Source organism: Corvus hawaiiensis, chromosome 6, assembly GCF_020740725.1.
Source record: "Corvus hawaiiensis isolate bCorHaw1 chromosome 6, bCorHaw1.pri.cur, whole genome shotgun sequence".
Lineage (NCBI taxonomy): Eukaryota > Metazoa > Chordata > Aves > Passeriformes > Corvidae > Corvus > Corvus hawaiiensis.
The window spans coordinates 12,694,007-12,717,723 of NC_063218.1; the positions used below are offsets into that span (position 1 = coordinate 12,694,007).

Below are 23,717 nucleotides of genomic sequence, written 5' to 3' on the forward strand. Positions count from 1 at the left end.
TTTGGCTCTTGTTAGGATCTGTTAGGCAGCTAAATAATGAAATTCTGCTGACTGATTTCTGATTTCTCTTTTCTTCCTCTTTTCACCTTTTTATGCAACTTATATTTTGCAGACCCATCCTAATGCCAGCAAACTGCCCTTAAAGGATTCTTTCACTTATGACGACTACAGGTTGGTCTGTCTTTAAATTTTTTTTTTCTTTGTTTCTTTTCTTTTTTTACTATGGTAAACTGTGGGGCCCTGGAATTCTTCATTGTTGGGAAAGCCTTATCGTTACTGAAATGCTAATTGTAAGATTTGATACTAATACACTTTCTTAATGAAGAAGAAAGAGAAATAAATATGCAGATTTTAATTGTTACAAAGAAATAGTCATTCATTATAAGCAGTTAGTTTAGCCAACTGGCACACATAGTCAGATTACTAAGGTAATTTCTTGTTTCTTAAGAAAATAATTCAGTTGATGTGGCAGGACTTTTAGGGTTTGGGGAAATTTTTTTCATTTCTTTTTTTTTTTTCATAAAAGGCTCTACCAGCACATACTAGTAAAAGTTAGTATCTAGAGCTGCTGCTGAACAGGAGAGCTGGAGAATGGAAGTTGCACACATGAAACATGAGTGTCACTTGGAGGTGCTATAAGGGGTGACAGAATTAAGATAAAAAGAATAACAATTAAGATAATGAGAGCTTTAATTCTGTTACATGGTTAAAATAGCACAAATAAAAGACATTCATGAGGGATTTTTTAGCCTAGTTGTACTTGTGGGTAAGTCTATGAAAGTGGGATTTCCAAAGCATACCTCCTTCATTTAAAGGGTCACTGGGGAGCACACCAACTTACATGTGAAGTGGTCCAAAATTTTAAAGACAAATTACAACAATTAACAAGAAGCATATTGTTACTCTGTTTCAAGCAGTGTTTGTATGTCAGAATTATCCACAATTTAACTTTTTTTTAGAAATTAGGTAGATTTCAGTTTGCCACTGTCTTTGTTAGCAGTCTAGTCCTTCTGAAGAAATCCTTCAGAAAGTCTAATTCTGTATACTAAATGCATGTTAGTAGTAGAGTCTGTGGGAATTCAAATTATTTTGACCTTCTCCTAGTGGCATCATTTTTTCTCCTCAAAAAACTCCACAACACATATATGTATTAAAGCCAGAATATAATGAAACTAAGATTCTTTTTTCCACTGGTGTTTAGTATTAATTTTTGTCAGGTATAAAATAAAAAATGAAGTTCTAGAGACTACTGAAATTCTAAGCTTTTCTAAAGATTTTTATGTCTGAAAGGGTAGCTTGCATTTCATTTACTTATCCTGACTTAGAAGGGTTTTGAATGATGTCCACGTGCAAAAGAACTATGTGATACTCTCTTCATGGTTTTTACCTGGATATCTGTTTGGAATGTTGTGGCTTTTTTTTCCCCCCTCTCAATTCTATTAAGCAGAAAATTTAGCAATACTGGCCTAAGCCAAAAGCTTGCAGATTGATGAGAAACACTTACCAAAAGATCATGCATGTGTCAGGTGGTTGCACTGGTTTCCAGTTCATGCAGGACATAAGCTTTTTAGAGAGTGAGAGGGAAAATACATCCTGGGTCTTACAAGAGTTTGCATGAGAGCTCCTGCTGCCCAGCAGGAAAACCTGCAGGAGCAGGTGACCCTGGGTTTGGGATGTGTAGTGTGAGATACATATGCAGGGAAGGGCTGGGGAAGCAGAAGGTTACATAGGGAGTGGATCCTGCTTGAGGAATGGAGCCAATGGACAGTGTGAAGATTCTCTTGCAAAGAGAGGAGGGATCTCAATCCTGGTTTGAGATTTGTTCTGTGTGCATGTCCCGGAAACCTGGGAGCTGCTGCTTCTCCTGGAAGTGGTATTGCCTTCTGCTGTTCCTATAGTCAGTGTGATCTTTAAGGAAACTATGTTTGGAAACTCCCAGTCTAAATGATTGCTTCAGGTGGGACTATGGCCTATCATACTTTAATGCTTTGAACATTGACCATCTTGTGTTTTTAACTTTTGCAGATGGGCAGTTTCCTCTGTTATGACACGGCAGAACCAGATTCCAACAGAAGATGGTTCCAGAGTTACACTGGCTCTAATACCTTTATGGGACATGTGTAATCATACTAATGGATTGGTAAGGATTTATTCAGTGTTGGTGAAAGACTTTAGGGCTTAAGTATTACACCTTTCAACTACTGTGGAACAGTTTAGTAACACTTTCCATTATGCTACTTAACACAGGTATGTTATCTTCCCAAGAGACCCTAAAAAATTAATATGTGAAAGAAAGGTTTGTCAGTTTCTCAAATATCTTATGATAGCTTTTCAGGGAGAGCTTTCTTCATCTAGAGAACACTTTACAAGTGATTGGATACTTGTGTAAAGTTATGTCTTATGTGCATATAATGTACTTTTAAAAGTTTTCATTTACATGAAATGTTTTGTCCAGACAAGTCTGAATAGTCTCCTGACATGGAGCTTTGTTTCTCATGGGCTGAAAAAGATGCACAGCACTGGACAGATTTGTTCTGAGAACAGAAAGCGGGCACTGGTGGAGGTTGCCTCTTGTAGCTACCACTAGGGAAAGTGGTTAGAGATTTGCAACTAAGAAATACTGCCTGCTCTCCTAACCGTGCCCAAAGAGCCTTGTTATAGAGACAGCAACAACAAGAACAAAGCCTAGTTCAACAAAAACAGTACATCTGTTACTACATCAAAGAAACAAAATGCAAAAATACTACTTTAGGGCATATTAAACATTTAAAAGGTGACATATGTATATAGAAAGTCAGACCTGCTGACACTTTGGCTTACGTGCGCTCGTTCAGGGGATGATTTCTGATTTCATTAACAGACTAGTTAATGCTGAGATGAGGAAATGGAAACCCAGAGAGGCTGGTTTATCAGTGTTACTTAGTCATACTCATGTATGCTTCAAAAGTCATACCCCTTACTTGTGTTTCCAGTAGATAATATTATTTATTGTCAGCACTGGATATGACCATACTATTCAAGTGATCTGATTCTTTTGTGGGAGGGTTGACCTGAGTGTTAGGACAGCAGTATGTGTTAGTGCTGTTGGTATAAAAAAAGTCTATTTTAAATGAACAAACTGTAAAGCAAGTTGTTTTTCACTTGACATTTAGCTAATTTAGTGTTACTATGACTGTATCAATTACAGCACGGTAGGCTAGGCTACGAAGTTGCAAGTGTTTGGGGTTTATTATTTATTTATTTTTCCTTATTTCAAGGTGATTACGTGTTGTTCTTTAACAGTGATTCTTGCCTTTCCCTATTTGTTATGCAATCTCACAGCTTTGATTTAGCAATAAAGTTCATATGAGAGTCTTCAGTATAAAGAAAATTGCTTAAAATTCAGAAATGTGTATTTTTGTAATATAAGTCATAGCTGCAAGCGTCAGTACTTCCTGTACCCTTTTCCTGCTGGGCATCTCTTTCAGATGCTTTCGCAGAGACTTGTCTGTATTCATTAGACAACTCTTAATGAATGCCTTCAAAGTTGGGATTAGAGTAAAGAGGAAGAGAATCAAGGTTCTGTGAGGGGAAAATTTAAGTAGCGTATATTAAAAGAGCAGCTATTTATGTTGTTTTACTCATTCAAACTTCTATTTAAATTGATAAAGTAATTTTTATTTTTATTATGCTGTTTAGCAATGGGTTTGATATGGAGCCAACCTCTGGAGCCAAACCTCCTAATGCAGTAGTATATCAGGATTGGAAACACTTTTTTATGCTGAAGTATATCCTAAAGGGCAAAGGCGGTTGTGCTGAACTTAAATATTTTGTATATATGTAAAGGTTTCGGTCATTTATTTCATATTTCTACAGAAAGTAATTTAAATGGATATAAATTCAGGAAGGATAGAAAACTGTAATATTCGTAATGGGCTAAGAAAAGCTACTATAAAGCTATTTCTGTTGTGTGCTAGTTGCCTTGTACTATTAGAAATGGAGGGGGGGTGACTGCTAAGATAACTGTAAGCTGCCTGTACTGTAGTTTGTATTATTGTAGAGTGAGATCAGGGTGGGTTCTGCTCTAATCATAGCACAATCCCTTTAAAATACATGAAGGGAATTGTTACTCATTGCAGGAAAGTAAGAAACAAAAGATGGCATTGAGTGCACCCCTGTCTAGTTTATTCCAAATGTAGTGCTAAAATACTTCTCAAGTCAGTCAGCTACCATATATATCCCTGTTCTTGCTTTATTCCACAGGACCCCTTTCCATGAGCTAGATAATAAAATGCTCTTTGGATTTTAACTGGAGCTAGGTCCATCCAGCTTTTTCTTGCTTCTGACACTATTAATTAGATCAACCTGCCTCTAAAAACTATTTCAAAATGGTTGTCTTCATGCATTTCTCATTGTTATTCTTTAGTGGGATTGTATTTTGACAGTCAGAGGTTGATTACCAGTTCTGACAGAGCTTTGAATAAGCTACATTCTGCCTGTTGGGCTGGGTCCATCCTTAATCACTGACCAAGCAGTCTATTGCATGCTTTATACACAACTTGAAATTCATGTATCAGTCTGCTTCAGAAATAAAACTGAAGGGATGCAATTTGTCAGCTATCATGTGGGAAGAGAAGTAAACACCCTGTTAATTCTCTTATGTGACTGCTATTAAAAGAAAGAGGAAATAGGAGTCTAGCACTCCATTATGCTTTATAGAAAAGTCTTTCAGAAGTGCTGCTCAGTTTTGTGTGTTGTTTTGGGGGTTTTTTTTAAGCAAAAATAAAAAATTAAAAGAAGGATCAGTACTCTAGTGAGGCATGCTTAAGCTGACAGAATCCTCCTCTTAAAATACTGGAATTTCCTCAGTCTGTGAAACCATCCTGTTCCACCAGCTTTTCTAGGGATTGGTGTGGACTTTTCACATCCAGAACTATTTCATTGAGTTTACACACTAAGAAAATTTCAGGACAGGTCAAGAGTTCCTTTTTTTTGGATGAAAGGTACAATTTTTTAGAAGATGACTCTATTTGAACTAGGAAGGTAGATTTGTCATCCACCAGCATTCAGGGTAGGATAACTTTCTAAACCCAAGATCTTAATTTAAATTGTGTGGTTCACGTTAGAGAATGCAGAGGAATTTCCGTGTTCGAGTACTGCAGCCTGTGTTTCTCAGTAGGCTGTGTTGCATGGCTCTCGTGTTCTTTACTGATCTCTACATGCCACAAACCCGTTAATAGACCTGCAGTGGTGGCATCTGCACAGGGAGGTTTCTGCAAGTGTCTACAGGGCCAGGCTGCCTGTTCTTGGGGCTGACATTTTGGATTTGCTCCATTTGAAAGCACTGTTTCAGCTGTTTTCAACAAATGCACATTTAATGATGCAAGCAGTGCAAAACTATTAATGTATAAGCCGTCAACCAAGCTTTTGAAATAATCTGAGGAATTCTGTCTTTGGACAAGCCGCATCCAAGATGAGAATCAGGGTATACTGCAACTCATGTCAGTCAGCTTACAAAAAAATGTTTTCATTTTCAAAGGCTGAGAGAGAATCTTTGGCTTCTTTTAGGTTTTTCCTTAGGCCCAGAACATGTTTTTCCATAAGTTACCTCTGTCAGTACTGAACTCAGACTACCTCCCATAAAAGTTGCTTTCTGATTTTTCAGCAGCTTATGTTCCATCCTGTGGCTGCATCTCTGGTAATACTATTCAAGAACATGCTGTTTGTCACTTGGTAAAAATATTACATTTTTAGGATAGCTTTACTTGTTAGTGTGAGCCTGTTACAGTTCAGTAATTGTTTTTGGGGAAGTACAGGTTTGTCAAGAGAGTTTATCATCTTCCATTGCCTGCTACCATCACAAAAATCCTTTTAGCATTTTAAGAGTATTACTTAACTTTTAGATAAGGGGATTATTTTCAAGTAAATTATAATTCTCTGAAGATTGTATCCCCTAAAGATCCACAGTTATCTAATCCTTTTTCATTGAGAAATCAAAAATGTGTTGGCAGTTGAAGGATAAAGCACAGCATATAGAGCTGTCAGTGCTGTGCTCCCTTGGGCCTCATGGGAGTGACTGAAAGCTCTAGAACTTTATAACAAACCGCTGGCTTTAGCATGGCACTTTGTCTGTTGTCTATGGAAGGTACTTTTCTCAGAGCCTTCTGTTCCCTTCAGGTAGGTTATTTCCTCTGTTAGATTTCTTTATTGTAAAAATTTTTTTAAAAAGAGATTGCTCAGGAATTGGAGAGCGATCACTATCAGCTATATTCTATTGTGCTGAGAAAGAAATATATGCAATTCCTATTGTTAATGTTTATTTCCAATAGGAAAATTTGTCAGTGGTGGGAGAGAGAAATATAAAATGCTAAAGGTGCTTTTGTCACTCTTTTCCTGGATAGATCACTACAGGCTACAATTTAGAAGATGACCGGTGTGAATGTGTAGCACTTCAAGATTTCAAGGCTGGAGAACAGGTAGTGTGAAGAGTTATCTACATTATTGTTGTTTCATAAAGTTCTGTGGACTCTTGGTGACTCGCTAGAAAATTTTAATAACAGTGGTGTGGATTAAACCCTGCTACATTTGAATTTTATTACGCTGAGCTAATTTTGAGTGAAAATGCTACCAAACTAAATACATGTACATTTTTCAGAATATTTTCTATCACTTGGTAGACCTCAACTGGAGGAGAGTTTTATTCCTCATATTTTAGAGAACTAGTTGAAATATTTAATCATTGGTAAGTGTCCATACACAGTCACCAAGTTTGGTATTTTGGAAGAGCTTAGTAAAAGGCTATACCCAAAGGACCAAAGATAAATATTTTTTAGTTATGTCTACAGTAGTAGATTGTAGAGTCTTTTTTAACAGTGGTGTTTGTTGGCTTATGTTTCTTGTTAGTCTTCATTCATATAAAAGAGGTGAAATACAGTACAGTTGCCAGTCATTTTAACCCATGCTGCTGTCATTGCAATGTTTAGTGGAAATGAGAAAGGCCCTAAAAACATACTCCCTCCCTTTCACACAGGCATGCATGCTTTTACTTCTTCATCCTGAGACTGCAGGAGAGTCTTGCAAAGATGCATGGAACAGTTCAGAATCCAGTATTTTGATCAGAACTGCTCAAAACCAAAACGGAGTGTCCAAACTAGTGATGCATTGAAGGCAGTGCTTCCAGGAGTGTAGGAATCCCCTGTGCTGTGTCAGCAGCCAGCCTAAACCCTCAAGTGGAGCAGCACTCCTTTACTGACTACTGCCTGTGGAAGTGCAGTCAGCATGGCCAGACAAAGCCTTTGTCTAGGAAACATCCTGAAATGTTTTGTAACTCAGCCTCTGAGTTATTACTTTTACTGTATTATTTTGCCAGTCTTACAATTGATAATATTTTGATTTTAATTTTTCTTACGTATCGTTATCTTTTTTTAACGAAGAAGCGTCTGAAATTTTTTCTTTTTTGAGTACATCTTTCCAGAAGTGTATTTATCCTCATTGCTATGCTGGGGTTTACAGTGATTGTATATTTTTGCTCTCAGAATTTGTTATGGTAGTCAAATATTTTCTGTTTTTTCCAATAGTGGTGTGATGAGTTAAAAGGGGTCCACAGTTTTTCCAGAAGTGATCCAATTTATAATTTTCCACAGCTGGCAATGGATGTGTCATATAGCTGTTCTGGTTGCTCTCTCCATTTCAATTATAGAGGGTTCCTATATTTCAATTTTATTTTAGTAGTTTCACTTTGTCTGCTATTTATCAGGATTTTTAAAAATTTCTGTGCAAACTTTAACTGTTAGTGACATCTTTAAAGCACTGTAATTATATAATGCTTCAGTCCTTTAATATACCATGCAGATGTTATTTCTTACAGTTTCAGCAGGAAGAGTGTATGATCCATGCTTTTACTACTAAAAAGTGTGAGGCAGTGGAAGTCCACAGAGTCTGTCAAACACTGGCCTGAAATAAAGCAATTCTCATTCTGTTTAATTGGATTTTTTGTGGAGCAGTCTTGGGGTGTAAGAGCATACTGTGTAATGTACACATGATATGTGACTTTTAGTTTATGAGATCTATCACAGTAGTTTTAAAACTTGAGAGGGTGAGCAACTCTCTTCTTACCCACTGCCTTAATATATGTAGGCAGGTCACCTGTTCATCATGGGAGTGTGATATAGTATGATGTTTGCTATAATTCAATATCATACTTAAGCATTTAGTGCTTAGGATAAATAGTCCTAATATAAAATTGAAAACAAAGAAAGTAAATGGCATCATTGCTGTTACTGAGCCCTTTAGAGAGCACTGTGTCTGTCAGCTAGAGAGGAATGGAAGCTTGCAGGCATCCAGAGCACGGCTGTACACTGAGGTTCTGAAGGGAATTCTGTAACTGCTGGAACTTTTTTTTCTGATTGACAATTCTGTTATCAAACACAAATGGGAAAATATCCTCTTGATGTGGGAGAATACAATTGCTACTCTGACCTCTAGTCCCATGCATTTCATACAGCCGAGCCCTGAATTAAATACATTCCGCAGGTTATATTTAGGAACTTCTTTTGAAATGTGAATTAAAGTAACTATATGCTTTATATAAAAGAGTTCAGAGTAAAACAAAAATAAATACTGGCTCAATACAGCTCAGATCTCTCTGTATGATGTACTGTAGTATATCCATATCTTAAGATAACATTAAAATGAAAGCAAAGTTGATCTATCAGCAGTATAGTTTTGAGTGGACATTTGGTTGGGAAAAATGACTCCAGAAACACAATTTCTTTTAATGGGCCCTCCTTGTCTCTATTTTTTTTAGCCTTTAAAAAGCCTTTGAAAGCTTATTTCCATATGCTGGTACTTTATGACAGTGTGAGAAACCAAAATGTTTTTATTTTAAAGTACAGAACAAGAATTTCTTCTCGCCTTTCAAAGTCTCTGTTACATGGATACATTTACATCTACCTCTAAAGTGTAATTGCCACGTTATATACAGCATTTGAGTCAATACCAGAAAACAAAGCATGTTTTTTCATATAACTAAATATACCTTGTACTCAGAATAGTAATTCTTTCGGAAAATAACTTTCAAATTATGTCAGTTTTTTGAGCTGATCTTAAGCTTTTTTCCTGTCCCTTCACTTCTCTTTTCATCCTTCTAGATTTACATTTTTTATGGCACTCGGTCAAACGCTGAATTTGTGATCCACAGTGGTTTTTTCTTTGATAATAATTCACATGACAGAGTGAAAATAAAGCTTGGCGTGAGTAAAAGTGACAGGCTGTATGCTATGAAGGCAGAGGTCTTAGCTCGTGCTGGTATCCCAACGTAAGTAAAACACAATGCCGTGGGTTTTTAAAAATATTTCCAAAGTATACAGTGTCCAGTAGAGCATATATGAAGCTCTTCTGTGATAGTTTTCTAGGTGTAATATTGCTCCTGTTTGTATAGCAAATTAAAGTTATTGTAATAATATTTACAGAAGTTCTCTGAGCTATATTATCATCTAATTTGAACCATATATAAGGAAAAAAGCCTTTGCTTTAATAACCATTTGAACAAAAACAGAGCAAGGATTAATTTGAAGCAATCTGTGGGTTTTCTTTCTTTCCTATCCCTTGCAGACATACTACAATGCTCAGTATGTGAATCACAGCATTTTCCTTTAGTCTTTTCAGTCCAGAGGGTACTATTAGGAGCAGAAGACATGAAATATTGCATTTTCATGAATTTATTATGAAAGCTGTATAAAATAATTTTAAGTGTAAAATTGTACAGATAATTGTTCTTTTCAGATACAGGTTAGGGAAGCTTTTCAGTTTGAGCTAATATTACTTAAGTATTTTAAAGTTACTTTTGTAGCAGTACACTTTTATGTTGAAATAAGTTCAAAGATACAACAATTGCATTTGAACTTGCATTTTACTTTTGTTTGATTGTCTCTTTTATTAGTTCAAGTGTTTTTGCCTTGCACTCCACTGAGCCTGCAATCTCTGCCCAGCTCTTGGCTTTCCTTCGAGTGTTTTGTATGAGTGAAGGTAGGATGTTTTATGAAGATGACCTAATTTATGATTGTCTTGTTGTGGGGATTTTTGATTGGTTTTCTTGTTAATGCAGGAATGTGATAGACATTTTATATAAACATTAAGATAGAAGATCAGAAAAGTTGAGGAATTTAAGTTAAAAAGGAATCTGTAAGCTACTGAGAACCCGAATCTTTGGCCATGTCATCTGAGGGAATATTTCAGTAACTCTTGAGAGCATGAGATGATGCAATTTTTTATTTCTTTTAATCTCCCAGACTCTTGTGAGTGAGTGAGCTTTGGAGTTTGACCTGTGGTTCTTAGGTTTCAAAATAGTTTGCAGAACAAGATCATGTAAGACCTGGGGGTTTACATGCTTAAAATCACAGCATTTTAGCTGTCACTGTGGAATTGTTTAAGTATGAAATTGGAATATTCTGTACTGTATACAGAGGAAATATGGAAGAGACATTTCAAAGTTAAGTGTTTTCATTATTTTGGTAATTGGTAATCTAAAAGTTCTGTATTTGCAGACTGTCTTTCTAGTGTTTCTCTTCTGTTATTTTTTTTTTGTGGGGCAAAATACCTGTGCATTTAATAAATATTCACCTTATTTGTGCATCTGAAACTTCTCATTAAATGTTCATAATAGCTTCTTGCTGGTTAGATGCAGTTTTGAAGGTTATGGATGTGGCAGTTTGTCATAACAGTGAGAGAATTCCCTTACAGTTAGGAATACTGTGCAGACAATGTGGATTTTTTGTGCCAGTAGGAACACAGAAGTAGTTGAGTTTTTGCATGTGGTCTATTTGCTTTCTTTAATAAAAACAGTGTAACTTAGTGTCATGCCTTCACTTCCTCCTGTCATCCATCTTTTAGCACTTACTAAGAAGTTAGAACATACCAGAATAGTTCAGTTGGAGTGGACCTACAACTACCATCTATTCCAACTGCTTGATACTTCTGGGAAGTAAATTCAAGGGAAGAAAATTTTAGGATGCTGATGAGGGAGTTAATTTTGGCTTGGAGAGGAAAATAGAGCTAGTGAATGTTTTAATTGCACATATCTGGTATATGATTGTGCTCAGTTTATTTATGTCTTAAATACTGTTTAAGAAAACTTTTTTGAGAAACCACATGGAAGCTCTTAGTGAAATTTGTGATAACTGCTTTGCCGTAGTCAAATTTATTAATTAAAAGTTTAACAAAAAAAATTACGTAATATCAAGGAGCTGATTAAATGCTTTCTGCTCTGTTTCTGCTCAAACTCTGTTTGAGTTTTGATGGATGTCTTTTCTGACCACCTGTAGGAAGTTTCTGCTACTGAAAAAGATTACCAAAACAATAGGAAAAATAATTCCACTGCTATTTGCACACTCTCTGGCCTATTCCTTTTTTTCTCAAAAAGTTCACTGAACTCTTTAAAAATTTACTCCCTTTTGTTTATGAATGATTTTACAAAGCATTCTGTTTCACCGTCACAGATTTACGCTGTGTATGAGAGGCTGTGATATCTAAAGTATCTTTATTTCCAAGTGGTGAGAAGGCCCATTTTCTGCTGACCTCAAGACTTCCAGTTGTCTCTTTCAGGCAAATCCTAGAAATAAGCAGCATACCTGATAATTCTTATTTGAGGAGAGGGTTATTTTTTGCTAGCTGCTCAAAGATATACGATTGAAAAGAAATCTTTCTGCAGTTTGTCAACTGACAAAGTGAATGATGAGATTGTTTTTTAACAGATTGGTTTTATACTTATTGCAGAAGAGCTGAAGGAGCACTTGATAGGTGAGCATGCGATTGACAAAATTTTCACTCTGGGGAACACTGAATTTCCTGTTAGCTGGGACAATGAAGTTAAACTTTGGACATTCCTGGAAGCCAGAGCATCCCTTCTTTTGAAAACCTATAAAACAACTGTGGAGGTAATATTATCATTATGTGTAATTTAAATGTCTGAATTCTTCTGTGTGTTGTGATGGTAGCAAAAGATACTTTGTCCTTCATCTTGTCTTTGCAAACTTCAATCTGAATGTTAGTACATAATTCATTCTGTACTTTTTAAGTGCAGAAACAGTTCTGCATTGTCTAAGGAAAATCAAATAAGATTTCAAAAAAGAAAATTTTGTTAATGTAATTTTGTTAATGTGTTTTTCCTTTGATTCTCCAAGTAGAGACTACCTGCTTTTTTCTCTGCAAATAAAACGGGGAATCAGTTTCAACTTGTTGTCTATTAGTTGCATTCTCCAGACTGCAAAGAAATGTGCTCCTATTGCAAATGTATAAGTGAACCTACATGCTGCATATATTTGTGAAATAACCTGACTTTGCTTGTCATGCAGACTGATTTATGTGCAGAAATGCTGGGCTTTTTTATGATTTCATGACAAATTTCACTGGGACTCCTTGCAGACACCCTCATGTCCATAGTGTTGGGTGTTACTAACAGACTTGCTTTTTCTTTTCTAACAGGTTGATAAGTCCTTCTTGGAGACTCATGACCTCACTCCACATGCGGTCATGGCCATCAAATTGCGCTTAGGTGAAAAAGAGATCCTGGAGAAGGCAGTGAAGAGCGCAGCTGCCAGCAGAGAGTATTATACCAAACAAATAGCAGATGGAGCTCCGCTTCCGAAGTACGAAGAGAACAATATTGCCTTGTTGGAGAACACTGTGGCAGACTCTAAACTCCCTATTGTCTTGAGAAACCTAGAAGATGTGGAAGAGCAAGGGGACTTAAAGATTGATGAAGCCATTGATGCTGAAGTCACAGAGAATGGGTTTGTAAATGGTGAAAACTCTTTATTTAATGGGACCAAATCAGAAAGTGAAAATCTTAGTAAAGAGAAAAGCAACAGAGGGACTGAAGATGCCAAAGAATCTTCTTCAGAAAGTACTGATGAGGTTAAAGAATAGTCCTAAAATTTTACTTTCTTGTGAAACTAAACTAGCTGAAGTTTATGAAGAGTGCATTTATGTTGGTGTGTTTCTTTGTTAACATTTCTCTTTCTGCAGAGAAAAATGGTTTTGCTGCTTTATATAAAAATGAATTTTTAAGTTATTTAAAAGATTTAGCATCCCTTTTCAATTAAGATTGCCATCTTGCTTTCAGGCAAAAACTGGGGAAAGAGGTGCCTTTGGAAGATTTTGCAGCCCTTTGTTGAACCAAATGTATTTTCTTCCTGAGGAAGAATTAAGCTCTTCTATCTGCTGTGCGTTTGTTGTTCTGTCACTCTGACTACCGAAATTAAAAGCTTGCTCTGCCTCCTGCCAAGAAAAGCAGAAGGCAGGATTGACTCGGTATTCAGCATGAAGGTAGGGGAGCAGTACAGCAGAAAACTGAATGAGAGGATAAGAAACTTGGGAGACTGGAGGAAAACCCGTTTAAAATCAGGTGTGCCAGTCCAGAAAAAGGTAAGGTGGCAACCTTATGATTGGTAGTTTTAAATGTCAATGAGAATCCAAATTGTATACACTTAAAGTGATCTCTGAAGATTTCAGTTTACTGTCTTTTGTTTACTGTATAAAATATCTTTCTTCTTCAGTCAGAGTTAGGCTGCTACAATACAACGTTCACGAACTTTTAAAGGCTGACTACTTTTTATGTCCAGGCAGTAGTTTTTATTTACAAGATTGGCAGAGCTACTGGAGATTTTGAAAGCAGATAGGCCAAGCCACAACTTTAAACTGATCAAAGTGAGGTTGCTTCCCAGCTTTTTCAGGTTTTCACAACTAGCTAGAGATTTTCAAAGCTACACTTTTGACTAAATCATTATTAAAAGGAAAATATTATTAATATTCCTGTCTGCTACTCCTTCATTTCTGTGTTGTTGAATGTAACATTGAATGTCACATGGTTACCTGATCTTACTCAACTTTGTCTTTTGGTTAAGATATTAATTGATCCTGCTTCGTCAAAGGAAGTGGCAAGCAGGCTTATGTATTCTTGGCCCAAGTCCAAACCACAGCCAAGTCTGCAGTACTTTTTGCCATTTAGATTGTGTCTTCATCTGATGCACATTTCTTGGGGTACCTCCACAAGTTAAGCAGGTCTACTGTCACCAGCAGTTTTGGTCACCCTCATAGTACGTGTTTTAACTTCTAGGTGGAAACAATACAATCCTAGCACTGTGCAATATCAGAGTAAGGGTAATTCCATGGCTTGACCTTGAAATTACCGGGGTATTAGGAGGAGAGGAGGACAGGATATTTTTATTTTGTGGATCAATTGAGAGGAGTATAAAGTGATTTAATTCTGTTCTCAGTATTAAGGACTTTGTCTTTTACTTTTGTATCCTTAAGTTCATGATAATGGATAGAATGGAAAGCTTGGACAGTTGTTTAAAGCTCAGTAGAGGTTGCAAACTGCTCATATAAGATCAGTTGCAGTAAAATGTCTTTTGGCACATTCATAGTTTTATTAGACTTTGCTTCTTTTATACTGCAACCTGGAAAATGTGTTTTTGCTTCAATCTTTGGTGCAATACACATTTAAGTAGTGACTTTCAGGTTGTTGTAGAATTCTGGTGTTCAGCTAGTATCAGTGTGGGGAAAATAGAAAAAATAGTTTTTTAAAGAATATTTCACTAAGAATGGCATGTTGCCATTGCACCTTGGATATTGCTTCATCACTAACAAGATGCTGGACCAGTATTTTTGTAACTATATGCTGCCTTTGGTAGAATGTTATGAATTGTTGTCTTGACTATTTAAATGTCATACAAGAGTCATTACATTTTGGGTTTTATTAGGACCAATACTCTATTTCTGTTTCTGCCACTTACATTGCACAACATTGTACTAGATACTATGATGCAATTCTGAAACTAGCCTTCCCTGAAAATTATAACTGTAATTCAGAATTTAAATGCTTGGATTCAATCTGATACACTGTATTTTGTTCCAGTGTTTGCTAATATCTATGGCTTAGCAAAGCCTGTGGTCACCACAGGACAGAATGTGTGGGTTTTCTTGAATAAAATATAGTTCTACCATGTCTTCACTAGTGAGTGTATTATACAAACAAAACCTCTACCTGCTACTGACTGCTGTATCTTTTGGGGTCTGTGGGGAGAGGAATATCTGTCCAGGTGTACAGAAAAAGATCAAAGGACAAATAGCTGGGGAAAAAAAAAAAAGGATTCTAGTAAAAGAAAGGGAAAGTGTTCTATTGAGTGCATGGTCAAATTCTTACTCTTCATCTGTTAGTGTTATTTAGAAAAATATGTTACACACAATAAAAATAGTGAGTAATCTAATTTTGTAATTTGCATTTTTCCTCTGTGCATGTAATAGTCCCTTCAGAAGCACTAACCTAAAACTTAAGCTTTTGAAAACTGAGGTGGAAACAAAAAAAATTGGCACTGATGAGCCCTTATTACCATCTGTCATGAAAACAGACCTTTCAAAGCATTTTAAAGTTAACTTTCTTCATAATGTTTGGTTAAGAGGCTGTTCACACTAATCCCAGGCTAAATGCCAAATCTTGCTTCTGTTTAGCTATCTAAAGTATTCCTGTAAGAAAGACATCAGTTGCATTTCTCGGACTATTCTCCAAAAGCAAAACGGGGGAAAAAAAGCCTTTTGAATTTTACATGAACCTACCTACTGATGAATCATTTCCCTAACAACCTGTAACTAGTTTGGGTCTGTGCCATGAGGTGATGTCCATATTTCCTTGTTGATAAAGTCAAATATACAAAATTGAGCAACAACCACCAGCCTGAGAAATGTTTTTAAAGTGTAAATGCAACAGTAGCTTAAGTGCTGTCATGAGTGAAGGAGAAATGAGAGCCTTCTGACTGGGGAGGGTGAGATGGTTTTTGTTCTTGGCTAGAATAAGTATTCTTTGCCTCATACATCATTATAAGGTGATATGTACAGAAAATCTGTGCAACTCAACAGTAACTGCCTTCTTAAGGCTGATTTGCCTTTAGAGAGGAATGATCATCATGGAGTTATGAAACTCATATGATTCAAAAGTATTCTGGGAGATTTAGGTTACAAAATCTTCTCTAGTTCACATGTTTAAAAACAGTATGTAGTATCTACTGCTGTCCCTTCTATCTCCCTTGTTTTATAGAAAGGCGTGTGAAGTAATTATGAAACATCATTTGAAGTATTTCAGTCAGACAAGCGAAAGGTGCTCCCAAAATCTGCTCCTCTTTCCTGATTTTATGGACTGAAAGTCAGTCCAGCTATTGCTTGTACTCTGTTCCAAACAGGAATCTTCAGTAAAAAACATTGCCCTACCAAATTTATCTGATGAAGCAATACCCATCCCTCTTCCTCTAGAAGATTTTTAACTGATCCTTGTTGAAGTCAGATATGACCACATGATTTTCACGTAATTACCATCTATATTTAATATTCTATTGTGTTTCCTTCTTTGCATGCACTGCATGCTGTGCATAAATTGGTGACTCACGGTTAGAAGAGCTTTCTTAGCATTTTACGGGTTCTACGTCTATTTCCTAACAAATGCCGCAAGTTTGGAAACCATGTGGAGGATTTTTCAGTTAAAATTAAAAAAAAAACCCCTCAGTCCATAATTAAGAAAAAAGAAAACCACAAATGGTCCTGGTTTCTGGAGCTGGTGTCATTTTTAATCTTGGAAGATTAAGTTAGATTGGAGCTGGGCAAGTGAACAACAGTTAAGTTTGTCTGGGAGGCAAGGGTTGCTGTTATGAAGAATAGGAAGTTCAGGAATTATTTCAGTGAGTGTTCAAAATCATCTCCAATTAGTTCTGTAATTACTGTGAAATTTTAGAATTAGTCTAGGGCTTCACTATCCCTAGGAACAGGTGAACACAAAGAGATCACAGCCTGTTGTAATGTGTTGAACCGGCAGCGAAGAGCAGATAGATGTAAGTGGCTGCTGCCTTGTTGTTGGTGCAGTGCTGGGGTAACCTCAGGGAGCCTGGGTTGGAGTCACAATTGTCCATTAACTGCTCCTCTGCCACTGTGGGGCACCTGCTCAGTACTAGGGATTAAGGAAATGCTTTACAAATCCAGCATGGAAGGACTGGATAAAGCCACAGAGAGCCGTATGGGGATAGGAGAAAATGTTGTATTCAGATCGGTCACCTGAAACAATGTGTCTAGAATTAGGGACCTGCATCCACATGATTTTTTTGTCTATAGGAGTATTTTATTATTTAGTGTTGATCAAGCACAGAAGAAGCTTTTGAACCTGAGTCTTGTGTCTTCCCAATCTGGAGAAACCAGACAATCATTTTCCGATTAAATCCAATTCAGACATGGCAAAATAGCTGATGCTGACCACCACATCTTGTGCCTTTGAGCACCTTAATGTGAATTAGAGTGAAACAGATCTGTAGCCCTTTGAGACTTGACCTTGCTTTTTCAGAAAGGTGCTTAAAATCTGCATGAGTATAGGGAATAGAATCTTGCACATGTGAGTAATGTTGATTTCCCAACTGAATCACCATTACTTAAGCACAGATTCAAATGCCAGTGGAACTAGATAATTGAACTTAAACAGTGGTATTTTATTTAAGTTTACTGTTTTTAAAAATGGGCCAACTTGCCAGCTCTGAACACACAAATCATTTGTCCTTTGAATAGGATTAACAGGGGCAAAAAGCAAGTTTCCCTGTAACATCCCATGCATGGCAAACACCAAGAGTAACTTCATTCCAGCTTGCAGCCTTGTTTCACTTGCACACGTTACTGACCAGGCACCCTCTTGCTTTGTGTTCAGCTGGGGCAACCTACCTGTTCCCTAGATGCATTTCTATCCATGGAGAAGTGTGGGCTGTCCTGTTGGCCAATTCTTCAGTGTTTGACATGGTGCTGTGGGAGTCAGTAGATTTCACATTGTACTGCTACCTTGGACCCATGCAAATGGAGTATTTCTTTCTTTCTTTTAGCTTTCTTTTTGCAAATGCTGTTTGATTTAAATATGCTGTGGTTCGTTGTGTTCACAGAAGTTGCCTGTTCCTCCTATGTAAGGCTGAAATTTGGAAACTGTGTAGGTGTCCTTCATCCAGCAACTGCTTTATGATATGGGTTAAGGGAAATTCCATTCCCTTTGCTTTATTCCACACTGGTTCACCGCTGTCAGTAATGTTAATACCTCAGCCAAGGCTCCTAATTTCAGCACTAGTAAGTGGGCTTGTATACAGATTTGTGGTCCAAAGGTATGAATAATGTGCCTTAAAACTGAATCTCCACGCTGAAGCAAGCATGCACAAACAGCCTCCGATGAACTGCAAAGGAATTTTTAGATTGCCTTGAATATCTGCAAGTCCCACTGCCTTGCAGCAATTAATTCAAGTGATTGGATGCTAGGAATGGTTTATTATAATTGCACACAGGTAGTAATTTATTAGGGTGGCTGTTTCTTTTGGCATATGTCAAGAAGGTCAGAGTTTAGGCTTTTTTGGACATTAACCTAGTCTTCTGAAACTCTGAAGTTCCACTTTTTGGTCATTAATTTTGTACATGCTGAGATTGTGACAATTAACCCACTTAATAAAGGTCAAGTTTCAATTTTTTCCAATTTCTGGAACACTTAACTTTATTCCTTCTTGAAAATGGGCAGATACAGAATGATAAATAGTTATTAAATGAGAGCGAAGATGTAGTTCTGCTGTCAAGATACTATTGAATGGTTAGTAACAAAAGGATCAGAACTGCTATGGATTTGAAATAAGAGGAGTAGCATAGATCAGACTACAGGTAAATTAAATAGAAAAGTGTGCATCACAGTAAGTTGTTTAAAGTAATTTTCACCTATGTCCCTGTTAACTTACTCTACCTAAGGTTCTAAATTAGGTAAATCCAGTATTTGTCCCTTTAATTTTTTTCATGTACAAATGTCATTTTTCCCACAGCTGTAAAGCAGCATCAAACCACAGCTGAAAGGCATAAACAAGCAAAGTGAGTAAGGAAATGGTGGTGGTGTTTTCAGATGACCAAAACCTAGTTATACTGCATTCCTTAATAATACCTGGATTTAATGAGCCACAAGTTAGGTAAAAATAAACCCTTGTTTCTGTGTAGTGGCATCCTGAAGGCTACATTGGCATGTTGTGTCTCTTAAGCTATCACTTAAAAATTACGTTAACATTTTTGAAATCTCTGAAAAGTATCTGCCAAAAAGCATATTTATTAATTTAAATTGTATCATTCATTGAAGAAGTGTCTGCAGATGAATCAGAAGTAGTCATTTGTTGTGTTAATAAAATCATTGTACCTTTAGCATTATGCCAGCACTGAGTTATGTTTGAAAACCTATTTTGCACATTCATTTTTGAAGTTTTTAGGTATTGACTAAGTGAGTCCTTTTGGAATATTACAGCAGCAGTTTACAGGTCGGTGCTGAACACTTCAATGCAGGAATGACACACAAATCTTTCAAATGACAAGAAGCTGTGGAATGAAAATAATAGTGTTTCCTATATAATTTTTTCATTAAGTAGTACAAGTACTGCTACCCAAACCTAAGAAATGGTGGTATCATTTTCACAAATTCTCAGTCCTGTGCTGCTGAACAGGCTCACTTCAAGTACAAGGGTACAAACTGTCCAGCACTATTAACATGTGCACCAATGTAATTGCACAACATTCATATTCAAATATCATCGCTCAGGATTAGATGAAATTATTTCCCCCTGGAAAAAACGTGTGGCTTTTGAGTTTAAAATGCAACACAGTTTGGCATGATGTGGCTTATTTTTCACAGGAGAGATCTAGCTGTTGCTTTAAGAACCCTTGCCTCATCTCCAGAGGTTTTTACGCGCACACGCACACTCTTGAGGTACTCCCTGCCCTTTCTCCCTTTGAGAGGAGTTATTAACCTGTGCTAATGCTGGCTAAACGCTCACTAGCTGGTAGCAATACTTGTGGGACAGACGATTTAGAGCCACTTGATTCAAAATATTCTCAGTTAAATCTAAGTAATCATTTCAAGTGATCAAATATCATCTGCTGCGAGAAGCAAATACACAGCACAATGATAGTTATCAAGCTTACTCTCAGCAAAGCATATTAATCTTCTCTTCGGATTTTACTTTTGGGAGTAGTAATATCCTCTGACAGAAAAATTCAGTTATCTTAAGCTGAGTTTCAAGAAGCAGCAGCATTTTTCCTCAGCAAAATGAGGTTCGACAGGTAGAATTTCAGCCTAAAATGATGTGCAGTCTTGAGGTGGACCTCATGCCTTTGCATCAGGAGAAATTAGCTAGTATTTTCTTTCTCTTTATTAAGAAAGCTATTTTTGTCATCCATATTGGGCAACTGTATAAAAATAGGCAAGTTTTGTATCTTGGCAGGATTAAATGAGAAGTAATGTGTGGTTTTTTTTCATATCCTTGAATATCAAAGCAAGACAAGCCTATTTAGGAAGTAGAATTTTATTGCTTAACATATATTTGCATCCCGCAGTGAAGACATTCACTTTCATGGCACGTTTTCTCCCAATGGTTTCTAAATGCCTTGCAGCACTCACAAAGCTGAATTTTTGCAGTATTTTTCTGAGATGAAGAAGCATTATTATGTTTTCTGGCATGAAGAAGGGGCTGCAAGAGGGTGGCAGAGCCTGAATCTGTAGTTGTGGTCACAAGACATGGTTACATTTTTAAGTTCATCTGAAATAGTTTTGTGAACAAACTACAAGATTGTTTCTAGAAAGAGGAAAAGAGATGGGCCTGGTACTTGTTTAGAACAAATGTTTACTAAAATAAGCACTTCCTCTTTAGGAATAGAAGATCATTAAGCACTGGGATTTTTTCTTCCTAGCTATGGATTGAGGGGAGAAAGTATTGCTGTAACAGCAGTGCTAAGCCTCCTCCAAGGACAGACTGGGATCCACTGGGTGTAATTGTACCTGCTCTGATCTGGCATCTTCCCTGAGCTTGCTCAGTGGTGGCAAATGCAAATAAAGTGTTAACTTGGAAAATACTGAGAAACATCCCATTTCCAAGAAGATGTAAAGAGTCAAATACAGACAATGAAGTCCAGGCGGAACTTCTATATGAGAGAGCCTTTAATGACTCTTTAAGGTAATGAGTAGTTGTGATACAGATATATGAAATAAGAAAAGATGTTTAGGGAAAGGCATAGCTGGTTTACTGACAAAAATGTTCTCTCATGGGTGTGTTAGTCTAAACTTCACAAATCTGCAGGAAAGGGTGAGATTTAGCATATCTTCCTCATGTACAAAACTGAAAACATTTGATCTGTCAAAACATCCTATTTTGATGTTTCAAGGCTGATTTGTTAATGAAAAAACCCATGATCTCTGCATTTCCCTACATGTTGTGTAAGCATTTCATATGTTACTTAAGTGTCAGGTGTTAAGAATTTGCTGGTCATCTTCAAATCTGGCAAAATTATGGAAAGCTCAGAGATTGCTGAGTCCCATTAAAATCACCAGCCAGGTAGTGCCCTGCTTTAGGGACAGACCTGCTTCATGTGCTCTTATGTTGCCAATAGAAAATCCATATAGAGACAGCCCTAATCACAGTTCATGGTTAGTCGTGAGAGTCAGGAGAAATCTATGCCTTGTTCATAAAAGCAACTTAAATTTAAAACCTCTGCTATGGGTTTGAAATTACCTTTTAAGACTATAAGCTTGTATGATTCTATGACTTCAACCCTTTTCTTTGAAATGTTGAAGTCAAAGATTTGAAGAGATCAGTATCTTAATAGCTTTTTGTCCTCTGCTACAAATGGTCAAGAATGAATTTTGTTGCAAATTGAAGAACAAACTTGAAGCTGAATTTGAAAGTTGCTGTTTGGTCCAGCTGCTGTCCCATTCATCCTCCTTTACATAGGAGGACCAAAGGGACTCTGAAAGGCAGAGAGCCCCCAACTGACCCAATGAAACGTAGTTGACCACTGGCACTTCATGCTATGGCAAACAAAACAAGAAACCCACCACTCAGGAGGAGTCTAAAAAGGCTAAGCATTGGTCTCAGTGCTTCAGATTTCTGTTAAAGGAAATAGACTAAGGTGACAATTAGCCCTCAGTCCTAAGATTACAAGCATATTTAGATTGAGGGGGGAAGGTAGAAACTTATTCCATGGGCAAATAATTATGTGGTTGTCTAAGGAGCAAGATTTTTGCATTGCTTTTGATGCTTTTTCTATGCATGACAGAATGAAAGTTCAGTGGTCTGGGCTGGATTTCCTACATTCCTCAAAAGACCAGTCAGACCAAGTCTTTGATAACAGACTCATCAGTTTGGCAATATGGAGCTTGAGGAAATGTGCATAAGTTTCCCTCCTATTTTATTTTATTTGACAACCTTTTCTTGAAGATCAGAGAATACTTACAATTTTTATAGAACTCCTAAATCATTTAGCTTACCACATATGCTTATAAATGCTTTTTGTAGTCTGTTCAGTTTTTTCATATGCTGGGTTTATGTCAGGTAAACTGGAATAAATGCAGGCTCCTGACTCCCACCTGATTATTAATATCCCCATGAACACTTGCTGGCAAACTGAGTTAACTCTCTACGATTTGAAGTAGCCACTAAATAAAATCCACTTACTTTTCAGCTTTTGGACCTTTTTGATCTAGTTTCAAGTCAAATGTAAGTGATATATCAGCCTTGGTAGAGGTTGATATGGCTGTCTGTCATCTTCAGCCTTCTTGGGCTCCTAGAGAGTACAGCTGCTTTGGTCAGCTGGAGTTTGGCTATAGGATCTCATCAGTTAAAAAATGAAGGAGGACATGCCTGGAGCAGGTGCCACCAAGATGTTTGAAAGGTTGCTAGGAAATAATACAGACAGAACAATAGTAATGAGTCAGTTAAAACCTCAAACATAGAAATGTTAAACCTAATAAGCCTAAAAATCTGAAGTGTGTCAATTTTCCTGGTTTTTATGTTTGTTGGTTTTTTTAAACATCTTTCGTATTTGCAAGATCTCTAAAGACACCCGTGCCCTTTCTGGTAATGGGATAAATACGGTGCTTACTGGAATGAGATCTCATTTTGTTCCATTTCAAACCAAGTAAGTGTGCTGTAGAGATCATGGAAGTCTGTAAAGGGATTTGCCTCCAAAGCTAATGAGCCAGCCAAGGAACAAAGGGAGAATAGCCCTAGTTTGAAGTCAGCAGTTACCAAAATGCAGTGTGTTAGCACTCTGAGTGTCAGTTTTGCCTTTTGTAAAGCATGCTGCAGCATTCTGGAGCAAGTGCCTCATGCTGTGGTGCAGGATCTCTACCTTTGCTCCTCCTTTTTCTCCATTAATTGACATTCAGAGAAAATGGACAACATGGGCAGTCTTGGCTGCATCATTCTCCATAGCTGCATACAAGCATTTTCAAATGTTGTGCTGTATCTGTCTGGTTCAGATGGGTCACAGGAGAACATTATTTCATTAGTAAATGCAAGAACTGCAGAAGGACTTGGTGTTAGCTAAATATCAGGCCGGAACCTTGGACTTGGGCTCCAGATTATCCACTGAGCCCACAGCAGGGAGCAGCGGACCAACTGTGTCTCCAGAAGTGCCTCACTTCAGACATGACCCAGCCAGGCTCACACAGAGAATGTGCATCCCCAATTTCAGCACAAGTACTGTCACCCTTTGTTAAAAAAAAGGACCTGGCCATTTCCTGTGCTCTCTGAGGGATCTGGGAAAAAAACCAAAAAAGCCCAGCAAAACATAACACCCTAATTCACAAAATGTTCTGTTGTGTTTCTGCCTGAATCTCATCAGGCACTAGCTAGTGCCACTTTCAGAGCACTATTTCT

General features: G+C 37.2%; 1 protein-coding gene across 2 annotated transcripts in view; it reads left to right on the forward strand.

The window, feature by feature from the left end:
- SETD3 (SET domain containing 3, actin histidine methyltransferase) overlaps positions 1-14,985 on the forward strand; it is a 62,143-nt gene extending 47,158 nt beyond the window's left edge. For both annotated transcript variants that reach the window (XM_048307590.1, XM_048307589.1), the window contains exons 7-13: positions 113-171; positions 2,026-2,140; positions 6,381-6,455; positions 9,129-9,295; positions 9,920-10,005; positions 11,752-11,912; positions 12,460-14,985. In XM_048307590.1, the coding sequence (XP_048163547.1) occupies positions 113-171; positions 2,026-2,140; positions 6,381-6,455; positions 9,129-9,295; positions 9,920-10,005; positions 11,752-11,912; positions 12,460-12,903 (1,107 nt within the window). In that variant the 3' untranslated portion in view covers positions 12,904-14,985. The remainder of the gene's footprint in view (positions 1-112; positions 172-2,025; positions 2,141-6,380; positions 6,456-9,128; positions 9,296-9,919; positions 10,006-11,751; positions 11,913-12,459) is intronic.
- The last annotated feature ends 8,732 nt before the right edge of the window (positions 14,986-23,717 follow it).